Source organism: Ovis aries, chromosome 9 (genome assembly GCF_016772045.2).
Source record: "Ovis aries strain OAR_USU_Benz2616 breed Rambouillet chromosome 9, ARS-UI_Ramb_v3.0, whole genome shotgun sequence".
Classification (NCBI taxonomy): Eukaryota; Metazoa; Chordata; class Mammalia; order Artiodactyla; family Bovidae; genus Ovis; species Ovis aries.
In genome coordinates this window covers 88,362,267-88,384,203 of record NC_056062.1, presented here as the reverse complement: position 1 = coordinate 88,384,203, position 21,937 = coordinate 88,362,267, and the positions used below count along the sequence as shown (strand labels likewise).

General features: G+C 36.6%; 1 protein-coding gene across 1 annotated transcript in view; it reads left to right on the top strand.

Moving 5' to 3' along the window:
* Window positions 1-21,937, top strand: part of CNBD1 (cyclic nucleotide binding domain containing 1) — a 494,615-nt gene that overhangs the window by 341,449 nt on the left and 131,229 nt on the right. The window contains exons 9-10 of the mRNA XM_027973294.2: window positions 969-1,106; window positions 3,404-3,536. Coding sequence (XP_027829095.2) covers window positions 969-1,106; window positions 3,404-3,536 — 271 coding nt within the window. The remainder of the gene's footprint in view (window positions 1-968; window positions 1,107-3,403; window positions 3,537-21,937) is intronic.

Below are 21,937 nucleotides of genomic sequence, written 5' to 3'. Positions count from 1 at the left end.
GTTTGATATTACTCTGGATCACTTTGGTTCCAGCAGTTACTTTAAATTCCTTCTTTATTTTCAAACTGGCAGATTCAATTTCAGCTACTCATTCAACTAAGGACAACATTCAACCTTTGTGTGGATTTGAAGTGGAAGAGTAGAGATTCTCCCACATCAGTGGTAGCCAGCTGTATTGATCTGATGTCTTCTCTGAGGAGTTATCCCTGTTTTCCTAGATGCCCTTCAGTTTTTCACAGGCAAACATGAGCACAAACCTTCTATGTAGCTATACACATTCTCACTACATCCTAATAACTTACAGTATGTATTCTAAGTGGTAATATTTTTGGTATGCTTAATATCTATTTGTAGCATAGTAAGTTAGGAGACCCTACATGGATACATACATATGCCAGTGATTTATACCCGCTTAATACTATATTCCCGGAGAAGGAAAATGGCACCCCACTCCAGTACTCTTGCCTGGAGAATCCTATGGAGGGAGGAGCCTGGTAGGCTACAGTCCATGAGGTCGCTAACAGTTGGACATGACTGAGCGACTTCACTTTCACTTAACACTATATTTGTTTTCATTATTACCACTGACATGAGTATAATAAAATAAATAGAAGACCCATGGATATAGGTGTACTATTTTCTCATCCCTTCAACATACATTTATTGAATGGCTGTTATGTACAAAGCACTATTTCCGGCATTTTAAATGAATTAGCAAATAAAACAGAAGATCTATTCTTATGATTTATTTTCCTTATGCTAGTGAAAAAATAAAGTTTTCTTGTTTTGGGCAAGTAATATTGGCCAGAAGAAAAGACATCCATGCCAGACTTCAGACCCTCTTCTTTCACACACCTGGAGCTTGGCCTATGATACTCCCTTTTGTAGACTCTCCTAGACTGATCTTACCATTGATGTTTTTATGTTGATGAATAATGATGAGGTTTAAGTGGTTGGTGTTTTTACAGCTTGGACAATGGAGTACCTTTGGAACCTTGGAAGTTGCAGCTCATATTGAACCAGAAACAAAGGAGTACTCAGTGGTGACAGAAGAAGACTGTGAAATTCTTAAAATTCCAGCAAATAATTATGCAAAGTTAAAAACGGTATGTGTTTCTTGTTGTTGATGGTGGTGGTGTTCAGTCATTAAGTTGTGTCCGACTCTGTGACTCCATGGACTGCAGCACACTGGGCTTCCCTGCCCTTCACCATCTCCCAGAGTTTGCTCAAACTCATATCAACAGAGTCAGTGATGCCATGCAACCCTCTCATCCTCTATCACCCCTTTTTATCCTGCCTTCACTCTTTCCCAGCATCAAGGTCTTTTCCAATGAGTTGACTCTTCACGTCAGGTGGCCAAAGTATTGGAGCTTCAGCTTGAGAATCAGTCCTTTCAATGAATATTCAGAGTTGATTTCTTGTAGGATTGACTGGTTTGATCTCCTTGACTCTCAAGAGTCTTTCCAGCACCACAGTTAAAAAGCATCAATTCTCTGCTGCTCAGTTTTCTTTGTGATCCAACTCTCACATCCACGCATGACTTCTGGAAAATCCATTGCTTTGATTATATAGCCCTTTGTCAGCAAGGTGATATCTCTGCTTTTTAATACACTCTCTAGGCTTGCCATTGCTTTTCTTCCAAGGAGCAACCATCTTTTAATTTCATGGCTGCAGTCACCAGTGTGACCATATCTAATCTATATGTTAACACATTATGAGTGTTTGACTCTCTAGATAGAAGTTATCCATATCTCTTTTAATATTTTAATTTGTTTTGAATTGGAGACCATAAAAAGAAGATTTGATATACATCACTTAAGCCTTTGATGAGTAGTTGAAGTGGAAGGGACGGTCTCCATGGATATAACTTATTACACATGTGCATTGGGTTCATTTGGTTCTCCATAAATTTAAGATTCATTCATTCACTCTTTTTTAATTCATTCATTCAATGACTGTCAACAATGGCATGTCATCAACTAGGGATACCAGAAAAATCAGACAGAGATCTATAAACCTGTATAATCTGCCTCAGGAATAAGAAAAAAAAATTAAAAAAAAAACAACTAGGGATTATTGGCACACTATATCATTGGTATAGCGCATGTCAAAATCCAAAACTGCGTGAATAGGTGATCACAACTTAACTCTGACCCCCTAATTCTGCTGCATTAGGAAAACTTATTTTCCTCAATTTTGACAATTTATTCTATTTCATTCAAGTTTCAAAATATACCCATCTTCTATTTCTCCTCCCCTGAAGGGTAGAGGAAGTCTGTATAAATGGTGGATTGAGAGACTACTATGGTTATCCTCTGTCAGAAATTCTTCATAGCATTTAACCCTGGTGTGTGTGCCACAGGCACTTCATAGGATACAGTGAGATCCTCTTTGGGAAGGAGATCAAGAGACATCCATCTTCAGATTAGGTCTTTAATAGTTGGGATTCCTTTTGATGCAGTGGTCTCAGTGTTAGTGATACAGAAGACATTCCCAGGATTCAGTGAAGTGTGAAAGTGCTAGTCGCTCAGTCATGGTCAACTCTTTGCAACCCCATGGACTGACTGTAGTTCACCAAGCTCCTCTGTCCATGGAATTCTCCAGGCAAAATTACTGGCTGCTGCTGCTGCTAAGTTGCTTCAGTCATGTCCGACTCTGCACGACCCCATAGACGGCAGCCCGCCAGGCTCTCCCATCCCTGGGATTCTCTAGGCAAGAACACTGGAGTGAGTTGCCATTTCCTTCTCCAATGCATGAAAGTGAAAAGTCAAAGTGAAATCGTTCAGTCATGTCTGACTCTTACCGACCCCATGGACTGCAGCCCACCAGGCTCCTCTGTCCATGGGATTTTCCAGGCAAGAGTACTGGAGTGGGCTGCCATCACAATTCCCATCTCCAAGGAACCTTCCTGACCAAGAGAATGAAACTGGGTCTTCTGGTAAAGAATTGCAGGCAGATTCTTTACTGTCTAAACCACAAGAGAAGCCCGAGATTCAGCTTCCTTTCAAATCTCTGGTTTCAGAGTGGCTGGCCTAAACAAAGTTTCACACATTTGGTTTTATTTTCAAAATGTCAGTAAGTATCATTTATTTCAAATAAATGTTGCATCAAATACAACATTTGAGTGCAGTCAACTATGATAGAGTTCTTTCAAAAATGCTAAAATATTTATAAGAACTTAAAAATAAATGAAAGGTGGGAAAATATTTTAGTAGCCAATATGAAGATTAAAATTTCAATTATATGGTCTTGCTTTTATAAAAATTCAAATATATTCTATTATAGTTTGCGTTTACATAAACTTTATTTTTCTTTTCACTGCCATTTGTCTATCTTCTATCTTTTCTCTCTCTTTTTTAAAATTGCTTAATACATAAATTTTGATGGTGACTTTTTGTTTCAGGAAAAGACAAAACTGGAAAATCAACATAAGGTTAAATTAATCCATAAGTGCCCGTATTATGTGGAGTGGCCTACTTTATCCATATATGAACTAGTTACATTCACTAAATGGAAAAAATTTCCCCCAGGTCATGGTGAGCTTAATGCAATTTTGGATTACTTTCTTTACATTACATTATTGAAATTTGTAATTTCTCATAATTTTAATATTTTTATAAATATTATATTAAATATATAGAATGTTTTATAATTTAATATTTTATATACTATTTTGTCACATGTGTTTCTGTAATATATTTAATGTTAACTTTCAGTTGGACATTTAGATTGTTGCTTTTTTAATTAAAAATCATTCTGTATTGATTCAAAGGGTGATCTCAGAAGTAGAGTTACTTCCACATCCTCTATTTCTCCCCGTAATCCCTACCCTTCTTGACTTACCCTTGCTGTCAATGTAAGGACCAAAGTATATGCAGTGAGAAATTATAGTCATCTTTTTGTGTGTGTTATCTTGCAAGAACACATATTAAGTTGCACATTTGGTTGTCTGAACCCATGCTGCACATTATCAGGGAAAATATCATCACACAGATTAGTTAAGATTAAAAGCAGGAGCCACAGTAGTGATGTGGACTATATTTCCAATATTTAGACCTGCAATGATGCATGAACATGTCGGATTACATATACGCAAAAAATGTAGGTGCACTGAGTTATTTTTACAATATTTTCATCTATGAGAAGTGTACTAAATAAAAGATGCCAACTGGAATGGGTTGATTTTGGATCCCACAAAACTCATATGTTGAAGCCCTAATCTCTTGTTGTTATTCAGGCGCTAAGTCATGTCCAACTCCTGCCACTCCTTGGACTGTAGCACACCAGGGTCCTGTGTCCTCTGCTATCTCCTAGACTTTGCTGTAATTCATGTCCATAGATTCGGTGATACTATCTAACCATCTCATTCTCTGCTGCTCCCTTCTCCTTTTGCTTTCAGTCTTTCCCAGCACCAGGGTCTTTTCCAATGAGTCGGCTCTTCACATCAGATGACCAAAGTATTGGAGCTTCAATAATAATAGTGAATATTCAGGGTTGATTTCCTTTAGGATTGAAAACTTTGATCTTGCAGTCCAAGGGACTCTCCTAAATCTTCCCCAGTACTGGTTTGAAAGCATCAATTCTTTGGCACTCAGCTTCTTTATGGTCCAACTCTCACATTTATATACATCAGTTCAGCTCAGCTCAGTTTGGTTGCTCAATCATGTCCAACTCTGCAACCCTTTGGAGCCAGGCTTCCCTGTCCATCACCAACTCCCGGAGTTTACCCAAACTCATGTCCATTGAGTACGTGATGCCATCCAACCATCTCATCCTCTGTCATCTATACATAGCTACTGAAAAAAAGTACAAGGACTATAAGGACTTTTGTCAGCTAAATGATGTCTGTGCCTTTTAGCACATTGTCTAGGTTTGTCATAGCTTTCTTTCAGGGAGCAAGTGTCTTTTGATTTAATAGCTACAATCACCATCCACAGTGATTTTGGAGCCTAAGAAAATAAAATCTGTCACTCTTTCCACTTTTCCCCCTTCTATTTGCCGTGTAATGATGGGACCAGATGCTATGATTTTTAACATTGAGTTTCCAGCTAGCTTTTTCACCCTTCTCTTTCACCCTCATTAAGAGGCTCTTTAGTTTCTCTTCATTTTCTGCCATTATAGTGGTATCGTCTGCATATCTGAGGTTGTTGATACTTCTTCTGGCAATCTTGATTCCAGCTTGTGATTCATCCACCTCTATGTATAAGCTAAATAAGCAGGTTGACAATGTACAGTGGCCTTATCATACTCTTTTCCCAGTTTTTGGAAATTTCCCCAAAAGCCGGTCATTTTTCCATGTCTAATTCTAATTGTTGCTTCTTGACCTATAGATAGGTTTCTAAGGAGACAAGTAAAGTGGTCTGGTACTCCCTTCTCTTTAAGAATTTTACACAGTTCATAGTGATCCACAAAGTCAAATGCTTTAGCATAGTCAGTGAAGTGGATGTTTTTCCGGAATGTCTTTGCTTCACTCATGATCCAGTAACTGATAGCACTTTGGTCTCTGGTTCCTCTGCCTCTTCAAAACCCAGCTTGTACATCTGGAATTTCTCAGTTCATGTACTGCTAAATCCTAGCTTGGGGATTTTAACGATGACCTTGATAGCACATGAAATGAGCTCAATTGTATGATAGTTAGAACATTCTTTGGCATTGGCTTTCTTTGGGAATGAAATGCAAACTGACCTTTGCCAGTCTTGTGGCCAATACTGAGTTTTACCCAATTTGCTGACATATTGAGTGAAGCACTTTAACAGCATCATCTTTTAGGATTTTTAAACAGCTCAGCTAGAATTCCATCACCTCCACTAGTTTTGTTCATAGTAATGTTTCCTAAGGCCCACTCGACTTCATATTCTAGAATGTCCGACTCTAGGTGAGTGACTGCACCTTCCTTGTACAGTTATTCAGCGTATTCTTGCCACCTCTTCTTTATCTCTTCTGCTTTTGTTAAGGGCCTTATTGTTTCTGTCCTTTATGGTGCCCATTCCTGCATGTAATGTTCTCTTGATACCTCTAATTTTTTTTTTTTTTGAAGAGACTTTAGTCTTTCCCATTATATTGTTTCCATCCATTTCTTTGTATTGTTCATTTAAAAGGCCTTCTTATCTCTCCTGTGAAACTCTGCATGCAGTTGAGTATATCTTTCCCTTTCTCCCTTGCCTTTCACTTCTCTTCTCTTCTCAGCTATTTATAAAGCCTCCTCAAACAGCCCCTTTGCCTTCTTGCAGTTCTTTTTCTTTGGGATGATTTTGGCCACTGTCTCCTGTACATTGCTATCCCCCATCCATAGTTTTTCAGGCACTCTGTCTACTGCATCTAATTCCTTACATCTGTTCGTCACTTCTGCTGTATCATTGAGGGACTTGGATTTAGGTTATCCCTGAATTGCCTACTGGTTTTTCCTACTTTCTTCAGTTTAAGCTTGAATTTGAATATGATGCTACTTAGATGCTTTGGGATACAACTAAGTCATGAGGCTGGAGTCCTTCTGAATGATATTAGTCCCCTGAAAATTAGGAAGAGAAAGAGTTGATCTTTTTTCTCAGCTATGTGAATATACTTTAAGAAGACAGATATCTGCAAACCAGAAAGAAGGCTGTCATCAGATATTGAATCTGTTGGCACCTCGTTGTCCCAGCCTCCTAAGTTCTAAAGCAAATGTTTACTGTTTAAGCCACTCAGCCAGTACTAATTGTTATCACAGGCAAAACTAAGTCACTAATATAAGAGGAACTATGGTAGGTGGGTCAGAGTCTTGGATCTCATTCAGTCAGGAATCACTGTGGTGCCCGAACTCAAACCTATAGATCCTAATTGCAATGAAGGATGTGATCAGAAGAAGGAGAACACTTCTGAATTAAGTTTAATACTAAAGTTCTAAAAAGAATGAATCTAATTTATTAATTGCAAAATGTGACTATTCTAATAATAAAAGTATGTTGAAAACGTGGTGGAATCTGGCTACGACATTATTTGAGGAAGTCACTACATAATAGGAAAGTGAGGTTTAGCATAGACCATATAGATGTTTCAATTCTTGAAAAAAAAATGTACATTATGCTTCAAACACTGAGTCCCTAATAAACCTGTTCAATTTAGTCTGACTCTGCACACTTTGCTGAATTTGTTCCAAGTTTTTTTCTGTGCTTTTTTGTATATTATTTATCAGTTTTTGAAATGCAGCGTTTCACCCACATTTAGCCAAATATTTATTTTCGTCTTGCTTATAAAAGTTGAATACGATATGTTGCATTTTCTTTCATGAAATATTTTTTTCCTAATGATGTATTCATTTTTTGGCCAAAAGTATGTTTAGAAGACAAGTAGTAAACTGATCTGTAAAAAATTGGAATTTAGCATTTGTAGAGTCAGTACATGTATTGCATAGAATTATTTTTAAGTTGAGTGTTTGGATTTACCATAGGGTCTTTCTTTTGTATTAGAAATATCAACTCTTGGCCCATACTTCAGTTCCAGGGCTATCTTATATAAGAATTTCATAGCCTTGCCTATTTATCAGGATCTTAATAGTTCTGAGATGATTTGAAAGGGCAGAAGAAACTGTAATCAAAGAGATTTTTCAGCTACATGAACCAAAAGGATACGGGGTTTGGAAAAAGGGGAGCAGTCATGTGTTTTTTTTTTTTTGTTTTTTTAATTTACTTGATTACTAATGATGAATAATTTGTGTTTCAACATAAAATATTTAACTTTAAGATCAAAAAATTAAGAAGATCCTGACTTGACACATAGTTTCTTAGACATGCTGGGTTCAAGTTTGTTTTTGGTGAATGTATTTTGCACTAATGGTGGAAACTATTATATTGAAAAATCCATGATTATATTTTGCAAGTCAAAAGTTACACTATTCTTCTTCTGTTCCCAATTGTTTAAATATTTCATCCTTATTCTTTAACAGTTAAAAAAAAAAAACATTTTTCCTCCTTAAGGAAGAATGGCAATTTCACTAGATGATTCTCAAAACTTCTTTCAGCTCTGAAATACTATGGTTCTCATAAATAAACATACTGAAGTGAAGAATAAGTTCTTTCAATCTAATTTTCTTTTATGGTGCTAGCAAACATGATGTATCAAAGAGAAAGCATTAGATATAATCCATCTCAACTTTACTCAAGATTTATTTTGAACTTTTATCAGAAAATGTGGAGCATAGCTCAAATTATACTTTCATTATCTAGATTCGAAATTAGCAGTTGTTTAGGAAAATATATTGGTGAAGTTTCAGAGAGATTTTGTTATTGAAAATCTTGATAGAACTTAACATTAATCCCTGGAAATCTATGATATAAGTAAAGCTTACTTCTGGCTCTATTCCTGTGTTAACTTGTCTTTTTTTCCTTCTGCTTCATTTGCAAAAGGAGAATGAGTATAATGTATGTGTACAAAATCTTCCCTGGTGATGTTTTTTGAGGTGTGATTGACTGGAAAATGGCAACCAGCTGATCTCACTAATCAGCCTATGTCTATGTGTATCATGTGTATAAGAACAAAATGGTAAATTCGTTAGACATCAATGAACCATTTGTGCAAATTTTGTTGTTATCCTGCTTATGTCAATACGCTCCATGTTTTCCAGGTTGGGTATGATGCAGCAAGCATAATAATTAGAGATACTAAAAATGTATTATTCAATTTAGTTTTAAAAGATAAAATATGCAAATATAGCAATTGTGAAAAAAATCTAGACTTCACAAACCAAAAATGGAGAGTTTTAGCCACAACGTTTCTACCTAATGTTTCTTTTTGTGTGTGTGTATATACATGTTTTTATTTTTATTTTATTTTTTTTTACTTTACAATATTGTATTGGTTTTGCCATACATCAACATGAATCCACCATGGGTGTACCCTCCAAATTTTTGACATCTGTCTTTGCAGATGAATTAACTATGGAGGGTATCAAAACTCTTAGCCCCAAGGACACTCTTGAGCATCCCAGAATCAGGTTTATGTCTTGGAGTGCCAGTGATTATGCTGTGTTTTCCTTTCTCTCTCTCTCTCTTTTTTTTTTTTTTTTTTGCATTAAGTGAATATTTTGTAATGTAGCATATTACTTCATTTTATTATTTTAATAGACTTTACTGCTTAAAGAAATTTTAAATTAATGCAAAAACTGAACAGGTGGTACAGAGAATTCCCATATATCACCTGCCCCTGATCTTGAATGCTACCCCTGATTATTAGAATATTCCACCCAAGTGGTTCCTTTCTTACAGTAAATGCATCTACACTGAAACATCATCAACAAAGCCCATAGTTTATCTTAGCGCTCATTTTTGGTTTTAGACATTCTGTAACTTGGACAAATAGACGTATGTCCACCATTTTGGTATTGTGCACAGTACTTAATGCCTTAAAAATTCTCTGTGCTGTACACATTCATCTCTTCAAACCTCTGGCAATCAGTGATCTTTTTACTGTTATCTTTTGACTTTGCCACTTCCATATTGTCACTGAATTGAAATCATACCATAAATATGTAGCTTTTCAGATTGGTTTCTTTCCCTTTAGCATTTAAGTTTCTTCCAAATCTTTTCATGGTTTGTTAGTTAATTTCCTCTTAACACTGGATATATTCCATTGTCTGGATGTAACCCAGTGTGTTTAACTGTTCATCTACTGAAAGACATCTTAGTTGCTTTCAGGTTTTGGCATTCTGAATAAAGCTGCTAATAACATTTGCATGCAGGGTTTTCTGTGAACATAAGTTTTCAACTCCTTTGGGTAAACATTAAGGAGTGAAATCACTGGATAATATGATAAAAGTATGTTTTATTTTGTAAGAAAGTAAAAAACTGACTTCCAGTGTGGTTGTACTATTTTGTATTTCCACCAGCAACGCGACTTCCTGTTGCTCCTTGCTGGCATCAGCTGCTGTCAGTGTTCTAGATTTTAGCCAAATAGATTTGCCTTAATTTTAATTTCTCTGATGATATAAGAGTGGAGTACATTTTCATGTGCTTTTTGATTGATATATCTTCTTTGGTGAAGAGTCAAATTCTTTGTCCCATTTTTTTAAATTAGATTTTTTTGCTTTCATATTGTTGAGGTTTAAGAATTCTTTATATATTTTGGATAACAGTGTTTTTCAGATATGTCGCTTGCAAATATTTCCTCCCAAAGTGTTCCTTGTCTTCTCATACTCATAATACAATGTATTTTTGGAGAACAGAAGTCTTTAATTTTAATGAAGACATCACTAGACCCAAGAGACATGGGTGTGATCTCTAGGGTCGGGAAGATCCCCTGGAGTAGGAAATGGCAACCCACTTCAATATTCTTGCCTGGGAAATTCCATGGGCAGAGAAGCCTGGAGAGCTGTAGTTCATGGAGTTTCAAAGAGTCAGACAAGACTGAGCACATACCCAAGTGAGCAAGTCAAATTGTTTCAGGACCATTTGTTGAAGAGACTGCTTTTCCTTCATAATATTATTTTACTCCTTTGTTAAAGATCTGTTCATTGTGTATGTGGAGTACATTTCTGGGTGCTCTATCCTGTTTCACTGATGTATTTTTCTGTCCTTCAGTCAATATCACAGTCTTATTTACTGTTGCTTTATAGTGTTTTGAACTCCAAGCCAAACTTCAGCAATACATGAACTGTGAACTTCCAGATGTTCAAGCTGGCTTTAGATAAGGCAGAGGAACCAGAGATCAAATTGCCAATATCTGCTGGATCATTGAAAAAGCAAGAGAGTTCCAGAAAAATTCTATTTCTGCTTTAATGACTATGCTAAAGCCTTTGACTGTGTGGATCACAATAAATGATGGAAAATTCTGAAAGAGATGGGAATACCAGACCACCTGACCTGCCTCTTGAGAAACCTGTATGCAGGTCAGGAAACAACAGTTAGAACTGGACATAGAATAACAGACTGGTTCCAAATAGGAAAAAGAGTATGTCAAGGCTGTATATTGTCACCCTGCTTATTTAACTTCTATGCAGAGTACATCATCAGAAAAACTGGGCTGGAAGAAGCACAAGCTGGAATCAAGACTGCCAGGAGAAATATCAATAACCTCAGATATGCAGATGACACCACCCTTATGGCAGAAAGTGAAGAGGAACTAAAGAGCCTCTTGATGAAAGTGAAAGAGGAGAGTGAAAAAGTTGGCTTAAAGCTCAACATTCAGAAAACAAAGATCATGGCATGTGGTCCCATCACTTCATGGGAAATAGATGGGGAAACAGTGGAAACAGTGTTAGATTTTATTTTGGGGGGCTCCCAAATCACTGCAGATGGTGATTGCAGCCATAAAATTAAAAGACACTTACTCCTCGGAAGGAAAGTTATGAACAACCTAGATAGTATATTAAAAACAGAGACATTACTTTGCCAACAAAGGTCCATCTAGTCAAGGCTATGGTTTTTCCAGTGGTCATGTATGGATGTGAGAGTTGGACTGTGAAGAAAGTTGAATGCCGAAGAATTCATGCTTTTGAACTGTGATGCTGGAAAAGACTCTTGAGAGTTCCTTGGACTGCAAGGAGATCCAACCAGTCCATCCTAAAGGAGACCAGTCCTGGGTTTTCTTTGGAAGGAATGATACTAAAGCTGAAACTCCAGTACCTTGGCCACCTCGTGACAAGAGTTGACTCATTAGAAAAGACCCTGATGCTGGGAGGGATTGGGGGCAGGAGGAGAAGGGGATGATAAAGGATGAGATGGCTGGATGGCATCACCGACTCAATGCACATGAGTTTGGGTGAACTCCGGGAGTTGGTGATGGACAGGGAGGCCTGGCGTGCTGAGATTCATAGGGTCTCAAAGAGCCGGACACGACTGAGCTGAACTGAACTGAACTGAACTCAGATGAACTGAATCCAACTAAGTCCTGCTGGATCTTTCTCTTTCTGAGAGAGAAGAGTTGAATTCTCTAAACTTAATAGTGGATTTGTCCACTTATCCTTGAGGTTCTATCACTTTTGCTTCACATATTTTGATGCTCCGTTGTTAGCACATACATGTTAAGTATCATTATGTTTTCTTGGACAACTGACTTCTTTATCATCATGGGATGCCCCTGTTCATCTCATAAAATTCCTTACTTTGAAGTTTGTTCTGTCTGAAAATAACATAGCTATTTGTGCTTTCATTTGGTGAGTACTAGTATGGTATATTTATCTCCATAAAGTTATTTCTAATTTATATGTGTCTTTATATTTAAAGTGGGTTTCTTGTAGACAACCTATCATTGGGTCTTTTTTTTTTCTTTTTATCCACTCTGATCATCTTTGTCTTTTAATTGGTACATTTAAACCATTGGCATACAGAGTTATTATTGATACAATTTTATAATATTCGCCATATTTGTTACTCTTGTCTATTTGCTACCATTGTTCTTTGTTTCTGTTTTGGCTTCTACTCACTTTCTGCCTTTTGTGATTTTAATTATTTCATATGATTCATTTTCTCTCCTTTCTTAACATGTCAGTTTTACTGTTTTCAGTATAAACATTTTTACTGTTTCTTATGGTTGTCCTGGAGTTTACAATATACACTTATAACTAATCCAGGCCCACTTTCAAATAACTCATTGGTCCACAGTTAGTGTGAATACATTGTATTGGGTTGGCTAAAAGGTTTTTTTTTTTTTTTTTCCCTTAAGATGAATCTAAGTGGTGCTCAGTTGTCTTAACTTCATTTGAAACTGTTTTGTTAGATGGTATTGTGACAGCTGTCACATCAGCATCATTTTTTAAAAAATTACCAAAATTGGTGAATTTTTGTGTAGCCACTTTAATATCAAAGATGTAAGGGAAAAAGCAACATCTTTCAGCACTTATGCTTTCTTGTCTTAATAAATATAAAAATGAAGCTGAAATGCAAAAAGAAAAGATTTATGCAGTGTATTGAGAAGGTGCTGTGACTGATCAAACATGTCAAAAGTGGTCTGCAAAGCTATGTGCTGGAGATTTCTCACTGAATGATGTTCCATGATTAGGCAGGCCAGTTGAAGTTGACAGCAATCAAACTGAGACATTAATTGAGAACAATCAACATTATCCCATTACCCTAATGCAGGAGATAGCTGACATAATCAAAATATCCAAATCAAGCATTGAAATTCATTTGCACCAGTTTAGTTACATTCATTCCTTTGATGTTTGGGTTCCATATAAGTTAAGCAAAAAACCAAATATATAAAGAAAAACCTTCATGACTGTATTTCTGCATGCAGGTCTCTATACCTAAGCATAATGAAAATGCTTTATTTTTAAAATAACTGGTGACAGGTGATGAAAGTGGATGCAGTACAATCATGTGGAATGGAAGAGATCATGGAGCAAGGGAAATGAACCAGCACCAGCCATACCAAAGGCCAGTTTTCATCCAAAGAGGGTGATGTGGTGTATATGGCAGGATTGGAAGGGAATTCTCTGTTATGAGAACTACCAAGTTTCCCTGGCAGCTCAATTGGTAAAGAATCTATCCACAATGCAGGAGGCCCTGTTTTGCCTCCTGGGTCGAGAAGATCCCCTGGAGAACGGATAGGCTACCCCCCACAGTATTCTTGGGCTTCCCTCATGGCTCAGCTGGTAAAGAATCCTCCTGCAATGAGGGAGACCTGGGTTCAATCCCTGGTCTTGAGAAGATCCCCTGGAGAAGGGAAAGGCTGCTCACTCCAGTGTTCTGGCCTAGAGAGTCCCATGGACTGTACAGTCCTTGGGGTCGCAAAGGGTCAGACATGGCTGAGCGACTTTCACTTTCACTTTCTCTATTATGAGCTCCTTCTGGAAAACTAATTAGTTCCAACAAGTAGTGTTCCTTATTAGAACAACTGAAAGCAACACTTGATGAAAAGTGTCCAAAATTAGTCAACAGAAATGCATAATCTTTCAATAGGAGAATGCAAGACTGAATGTTTTTTGATGATTAGGCAAACTGTTACAACTTGACTGGGAAGTTCTGATTTATTCTCTGTATTCACCAGAAATTGCACCTTCGGATTTATGTATATTTCATTCTTTATAAAATTCTCTTAATGGAAAAATTTTAAATTTTCTGGAAGACTGTTAAAGGCACCTGGGTCATTTCCCTTCTCCAAAAGATAAAAAGTTTGGGGAAGATGAAATTATGAAGTTTCTTCAAAAATGGCAGAAGATAGTGGAACAGAATGGTGAATACATTGTTCAGTAATGTTCTTGGTGAAAATGAAAAATATGTATCTTTATTTAGAAACCAAAGGAACTCTTTGACCAATCCAATAGTAATAAAATAATCCTTCCTCTCACCTCTTCTATCATTGCCATCATTAATTTTACTCATATACAACATAGTTAAGCAGATACATATTTATAAGCATACATATTCAAATATAGTATTTCATTTTTGTTTTGAACAAAGTGTTATCTGTTAAATAAACTAAAAAGAAAAAGTTTTTATTTTACTTTAATTTTTATCCTTCCCTGATAATTTCCCTTTCTTTATATAGAGTTTCTGGCCTATATCATTATCTTTCCCTCTAAAGAATTTATTTTAATATTTGTTACAAGACATTTCTAGGTCTTCAATTTTTATTTGTCTGAGAAAGTCTTTATTTCTCCAGCTACTTTTGAAGGATAATTTTGCAGAGTCCAGAATTTTCCACTGGTAGATTTTTTTTTTCCTCTTAATATTGTCAATATTTTACTCCTTTCTCTTCTTGTTTTCAAGGTTTCTGAGAAGGAGCTGGTTGTAATTTTTATCTTTGATCTTCCATATGTAAGATATATTTCCCCCCCTTTGGCTTCTTTCAGGACTTTTCTTATCTCTGATTTTCTATATATTGGAAATAAAATGCTGAGATGTGGTTGTTTGGGTTTCTGTTCATATATATATATATATATATATATATATATATACTTTTTTTTTTTAATAGAAGAGGACACTTATGCTGTATATATCCTGCTTGATAATCTCTGAGCTACTGAATGAGCATATGGTTTGGTGTCTGTTACTATTTTGAGAAATTCTCAGTCATTATTAGTTCAAATATGTCTCCCTTCCTTTCTTTCTTCTTCTTCTAACAGTCTCATTAGGTATGTTATACCTTTTATAGTTGTCCCACAATTCTTGACTATGCTTTCTTTTTATCTTCTCTTTGCCTCTCACTTTTTGATATTTCTAATTGGATATCCTCAAGTTCAGAGAGTATTCCTCAGCTGTGTGCAGTCTGCTGATAACCCTTTCATAGACATTGTTTTTTTTTTTTCTGTTATGTTGCTTTGTATTTCCAATATTTATTTTTGATCTTTCATAGAACTTCCGTCTCTCTGCTTCCTTTGTCCATTTGTTCTTGCTTGTTGTCTACTTTATTCATTAGAACCCTTAGCATAAAAATTCCTTGTTTGATAATTCCAGCATCTCTGACATGTCTTGCTTACTCTGTCTTTTCTATCTGTGATTTTTGTTTTGTAGTATTTAATTTTTTCTATTGATATCTAGGTATCAATTTGCTATAATAGGTTTTAGTTATGAGGTTGTAAGGTGTAGAGGGAGGAGGTCTCCACCTTATCATGAGCCTATGACTCTCAAAGGTGAACTTCACACATAATCCAGTCTTCTCCCATTCCTATTAGAGAGGAAAAGTGAGTCAGAGTTGACTGGAATTAGATATTTCCCTTCAATTCAGTTAACCATTGATAAAAACCCTGTTAGGTTAGACTTGATCCACACAGGCCTCAATAAGAACAGAGTATGTGGTCTTATCTCATGTCTGAGTATAAGAGTGCTGGCAGAGATCCAGCAGGTAAAACCCATAAAAGCATGTGATTCTCTGTTGCTTGGATCCCCTGGGGTTTTAAAATCTCACATTTATCTACAGTGAGCCTTCTGCAATTCATTAATTACAGTGCTATTCTTTCTACCTCAATCCTGGTTCTTATGGAGATTTCTACTCTAGTAAGTTATGATTCTCTGTATTTATTTGTTAATATCTTCAATTCTGTGAGTGGCATTTTGACCTATCATCTCATTTCTCTTATGATTTAAGAATTCTTGAATTTTTTCAGTTTTCCACTTGTTAGGATGCAGTGGTATCTCCCAAACTCCTTATATGCTGGACTGGAAAAATCCTTATATTTTTCTTTTGCTATACTTGTTACTTCTTTAATGTTTGTTCTAGGGCAACTGTACACATTTCAATTTATCAAAACCTGCTTCAAATTTACTAACTTATTTCCAGTTAAATATAAAAATACTATAATATATAGCTCTTTTTCCTCTTTCCCTTTTGTGCACTGTTGTTGCATACATATTTCATTCAAATATATTACAAACTGAGCTAAAATTATCATTATTAATTTATGTAGTCATGTTTTTTTAAAGAAACTGAGATAAAGAGATGGAAAGTATATTTACAGTGTTTGCTGTTTGATAACCCCTATCTTAATACTAATCGTGCTATGTCACAATTAATGGCTTAAGAATGAGTTTTCTTAATAGACTCTGGAATGTATCCATCTTATTTTCCAGTATCCAAAAAAGTGCTTACAATTTGTAGGCCCTTGAAATATATGTTGAAAGAAAAAAATGAACTAATGTTTTGATGGCAATGTGTGCCTTTAGGCCCTAGTTAGCACATATTTCTTCCAGAAGTAATTAATTTAACCCTTGACTGGTCAGTATGGATGGATTGTTGGTGGTGGTAGTTTAGTTGCTAAGCTGTGTCCAACTTTTTGGGACCCCATGGACTATAGCCCACCAAACTCCTCTGTCCATGGGATTTCCCAGGCACAAATACCAACGTGTCCTCCATTTTCTTCTCCTGGGATAGACGTGTTGCATCAACACTAAGCATAAATTTTCTTTGAGAAAAATGCTATTTGTTGGTTTAATCTTAATATACTCATATATAGTATGGACCATAAAGAAAGCAGAGTGCCGAAGAATTGATGCTTTCGAACTTTGGTGTTGGAGAAGACTCTTGAGAGTTCCTTGGGCTGTAAGGAGATCCAACCAGTCAATCTTCAAGGAAATCAACCCTGAATACTCATTGGAAGGACTGATGCAGAAGCTGAGGCTCCAATACTCTGGCCACTTGATGTGAACAGCTGACTCACTGGAAAAGATCCTGATGCAGGGAAAGATTAAAGGCAGGAGGAGAAGAGGGTGACAGAAGATGAGATGGTTGGATGGCATCACTGATTCACTGGACATGAACTTGGGCAAATTCTGGGAGATGGTGAGGACAGGGAAACCTGGCATGCTGCAGTCCAGGGGATCTTGAAGAGTCAAGACTGAACAACAGCAACATATTTAAACATATTTTGTTGTCAAATTTTGATTAAAACAAACTTTTTGTTTTAATATTGCTGAGTAAAAATGTAATATATATATAATATAATGTAATATATGTAATACATAATATGCGTAATATATATAATATATATGTCATTGCATTCAGTCAACCACCAAGAATTCTGGCAGGCTACAACATTTTCAATTCATATCCAGTTAAAATAGAAGCCAGTTTAAATTTGATATACTGTTAATGAGACAGACATTAGCATGATATTAAGAACGCCACCAGGTAAAGGCAGTTTGAAATTCTGTTCTCTTAAAGAAATCACCTGGGGCAAAACATTCTGAACCTATCAAACTGATCATTTTTATTGTGAGCCATTATGTGCATATCTCACTATATATGCAGTCAACTTCTATAATGTAAGGGAACGGAAGTGGAACAATGTCTGATAAATATACATATCATCTCCTTCCTACTTTCTAACTTTGTCATCATACACACTGTTATATTCTCATGAGAAATAACTTTTGCTTATGGTGGACTCTGCACATTGTATTCATCTTTGTCTCTTCCATACACTTCTAACCTGTCTTAGTCTACTGTGAAGGCTAGAAAAGCTAAAGATTGCATCTCCTATATCCACTGTAACTGCTTTAATTTTGATTATGGCCTGAGTGCTGCCTTGCAGATATGTTTACACAAAGTTTGGAAGAAGTCAGGGAGCAGCTCTTCTTATGAGCCTATGGTGTTTCTGATCTGATTCCCAGCATTACTACAGATCATTGGAAAGATAGAGGTTTCCTCTAAGAGCTTCATACTGTGGGGGAACATTTTCACTAATTTTTTTCCCCTGACTCTCTAATTGTGTTTTTTATTTTAATATTTTCTTTATTTAGCTGCACTGGGTTTTACTTGTGGCATGTGGGATCTAGTTCCCTGACCAAGAATTGAACCTGAGCCCCTGCACTGAGAGCTCATGATCTTAGCCACTGGACTAGCAGGGAAGTTCCCGACTCGAGTTTTGAAACAAGGTTCCATGGCCCTCTGACAGTTGTTTTTTGTTTTTTTTTTTAACATCTTCTAATAAACTGGTTTCTATTTAAATTTAGATAAAAAGAGCCTATTGTTTGTATTCAGAAACCAAGATTAGTACCCTGGCTGCTTGTTGTATCAAAGATAATTTCTTTTGTAAACAAGTACTTTTTCATAATTTCTTCATTTGACTTTTAGTCAAGTAACATTTTTACTAAACATTTATTATGTGCAAAACATGCTAGCTGCTTTGGGGAGATTAAAAGAAGTGCCTTTAAAGTCAGATGAAATCAAGTATTTGAGTAGCTATCATGTAAAGTTCGGGCTTCAAAAGTGGTTCAGTGGGTAGAGAATCTGCTTGCAATGCAGGAGACATGGGAAATGCAGATTTGACTCTTTCTGGGTCAGGAAGATCCCAAACCTCTTCCAGTATTCTGGAGAAGCCCATGGAGAGATGAGCCTGGTGGGCTACAGTCCATAGGGTTGCAAAGAGCAGGACACCACTGAAGTGACTGAACATGCACACGCGTAAGGTCTGGTTCTGATCTCAAAGAATTAATGATTACAAAAATATATAAGATTGAGAGGGAGAATGTTTTGGACATGATTGGACAGTGCCTGAGAGTGATAGTTGTAGGCAGGAAAAGTATGAGTCAATACAGGGCTGCAGATGTTAAATCAAAACAATGCACCTTTCAAGTGCATCTTTATAGAGTGCCTCATTCAGGTCAGCGATTATTCGCCAGCAATGCGAGTTCAGTCAATACCATAGAGATCTGAAGCATTTTAACTGCCAGATTTATATGCATGTGCCTTATTTTACAGCAAATGTGGCATCATTAAATATTTTCAATAGTAGAAGAGGCTTGAAGAAGGAAAAGTTTGAGAGGAATGAATTAGAGATATATGAGTGATGAGAGACACTAGAAAACCAGGAAAACAGACAGCCATCTATTTTGGTAGTTGTTTAGTCGCTAAGTCGTGTCTGACTCTTTGCGACCCCATGGACTGTAGCCCGCCAGGCTCCTCTATCCATGGATTTCCCAGGCAAGAATACTGGAGCGAGTTACCACTTCCTTCTCCACGGGATCTTCCCAACCCAGGGGTTGAACCCTCATCTCCTCCGCTGCAGGCACACTCTTAACCACTGAGTCATCAGGGAAGCCCATTTTGATAGTGCAGAGGCGGGGGGAAAAAAGGCACTGGTGATGCTAATAACGGAAGGAGATTTATGTGAGACCTATTTTAATTGTTCAAGGTATTGCATGAAATAGACCCTTTCAAGTACATTTTCAGTACGCCCTTGCACTGTTAGCAGCCTACACTACGTTTTGTTTTTGTCTTGCTTTTTAAAAATATCAACCAGAATACATTTTTGCTGCATAGATATGTGTAGATCTTGGATTTCAGCCTAAACTCTTACTCTAGTCACCAACCAGGATTCTCAAGCATGGTTTTAAATGAATCTGTGCTCTCCCTCAATACCTCAGAGTTAAAACAGTTTCTCTAGTATTTCCCAAAGGTAATTAAATACAGACTACCCCATCCCCATTCTCAAAACATTTGTGAATGTAAACAAGTATTTTATGTTCATGGAACAGATGCTATTTTTCCTACTAAGAACCCAAAGCAAGCAGAAGTTTCTCAACGACTTGCTACATCTATGGACAGATAATTGTAACATGCCTTCATTGAGAAACTTGGTATTATGTAGTGTTGTTTTATTCATTTATTTTTTTTACTTCTTACCTTGTACAAGCACACGTATTTCCTCTTTTCTCAGTTTGGTCATTAAAGCCCAAGCTCTTTGGTTGCTACATTCTGCCAATGTTCCCAAAGCTGCTGAAAGACCTGTCTACCACTTGATTTTTAACCTTATTATTATTACTAATTTATATTTTGACTAAAGGATTTATAATGCTATAGATCATCTAAAGACACAATTTCAGAATATGTACATTTTTATTATTCTAGCTTATACATTTATTTCTTAAATCCACTTAAGTATAATCCAAAATTTCTACATGGAAATTTCTTTTGTTATAATTTCTTTCACATTTCAAGAAACCTTTTTTTTTTTTTTTCCCATGAAGTGGCTGTCTCTCTTTTTTTAAAAATTTTCCTTATAATTTGATAATAGACTTATTTGCTAGAGTAATAATTAATAATGGAAATGTGTAATGACTATATAAAATTAAACAATTTTATCGACATCCTATGAAAAAGCTTTAGTTTATCATATTAGGTTGGTGCAAAAGTAATTGCAGTTTTGAGTTGTCAAAATTTGCCATTTGATATTGGAATGCCATTCTTAAATGTGTTTTACATCAATTTAATGTGCATTTTTTGCTTTATATATTTTTACCAATGACTTAGTGTGTGTGTGTTTGTTACTCAGTCATGTCCTACTCTTTGCAACCCCATGGACTGTAGGCCGCCAGGTTCCTCTGTCCATGGAATTCTTCAAGCAAGAATACTGGAGTGGGTTGCCATTCTCTTCCCCAGGGGATCTTCCCAACCCAGAGATCAAACTCTGGTCTCCTGCATTGAAGGCAAATTCATTATCATCTGAGCTGTGAGGGAAGCCTTATTAATTGCTGTTTATTTTACATGCATTTTAGACTGCGGAAATTATATTAGATAAAAAGCAAATTCGAGCAATTTTTTAATTTGAGTTCAAAGTTGGTCATAAAGCACCGGAGACAGCTCATGACATCAACAACACGATGCCTTTGGCCCAGGAACTGCTAATGAATGTACAGCAGCGGTGGTTCAAGAAGCTTTGCAAAGGAGACAAGAGCCTTGAAGATGACGAGCGCAGGTGCCAACCACTGGAAGTGGACAATGACCTGCTGAGACCATCGAGGCTGGTCCTCCTACAACTACAGAAGCAGTCCAAGAGCTCACCGCTGGCCATTCTATAGTCAACTGGCGCCTGGAGCAGACTGAAAAGGTGAAAAAGCTTAGTGAGTAGGTGCCTTGAGAGATGACTGAAAAAAAAAAAAAAACCATTTTGAAATATCATCTTCTGTTATTCTATGGAACAAGGAACCATTGCTTAATCAGACTGTGACGTGTGACAGAAAGTGGATTTTATACGACAACCAGAGGTGACCAGCTCAGTGGATAGACTGAGAAAATGTTCCAAAGCACTTTCCCAAAACCAAACGCGCACCATACAAAGGATCACGGTCACTGTTTCGTGGTCTGCTGCTGGGCTGATCCACTACCACTTTTTAGATCCCAGCAACACCGTTACATCTGAGAAGTATGCTCAGCGAATCCATGAGATGCACTGAAAATTGCAGTGTCTGCAGCCAGCATTGGTCAACAGAAAGGGCCTCATTCTTTTCCACTGCAACAATGCCAAACCACACATAGCACAACCAACGCTTCAAATGCTGAACAAATTGGGCTATGAAATTTTGCCTCATTTGCTATATTAACCTGAACTCTCATCAACCAACCACCATTTCCTCAAGCATCTCAAAAACTTTTCATAGGGAAAATGCTTCCACAACCAGCAGGAAGCAGAAAATGCTTTCTAAGAGTTCAATGAATCCTGAAGCAGGGATTTTTTTTTTTTTTTTTTTTTTTTGCTACAGGAATAATCAAACACTTCTCATGGGCAAAATTGTGTTGATTGAAATGG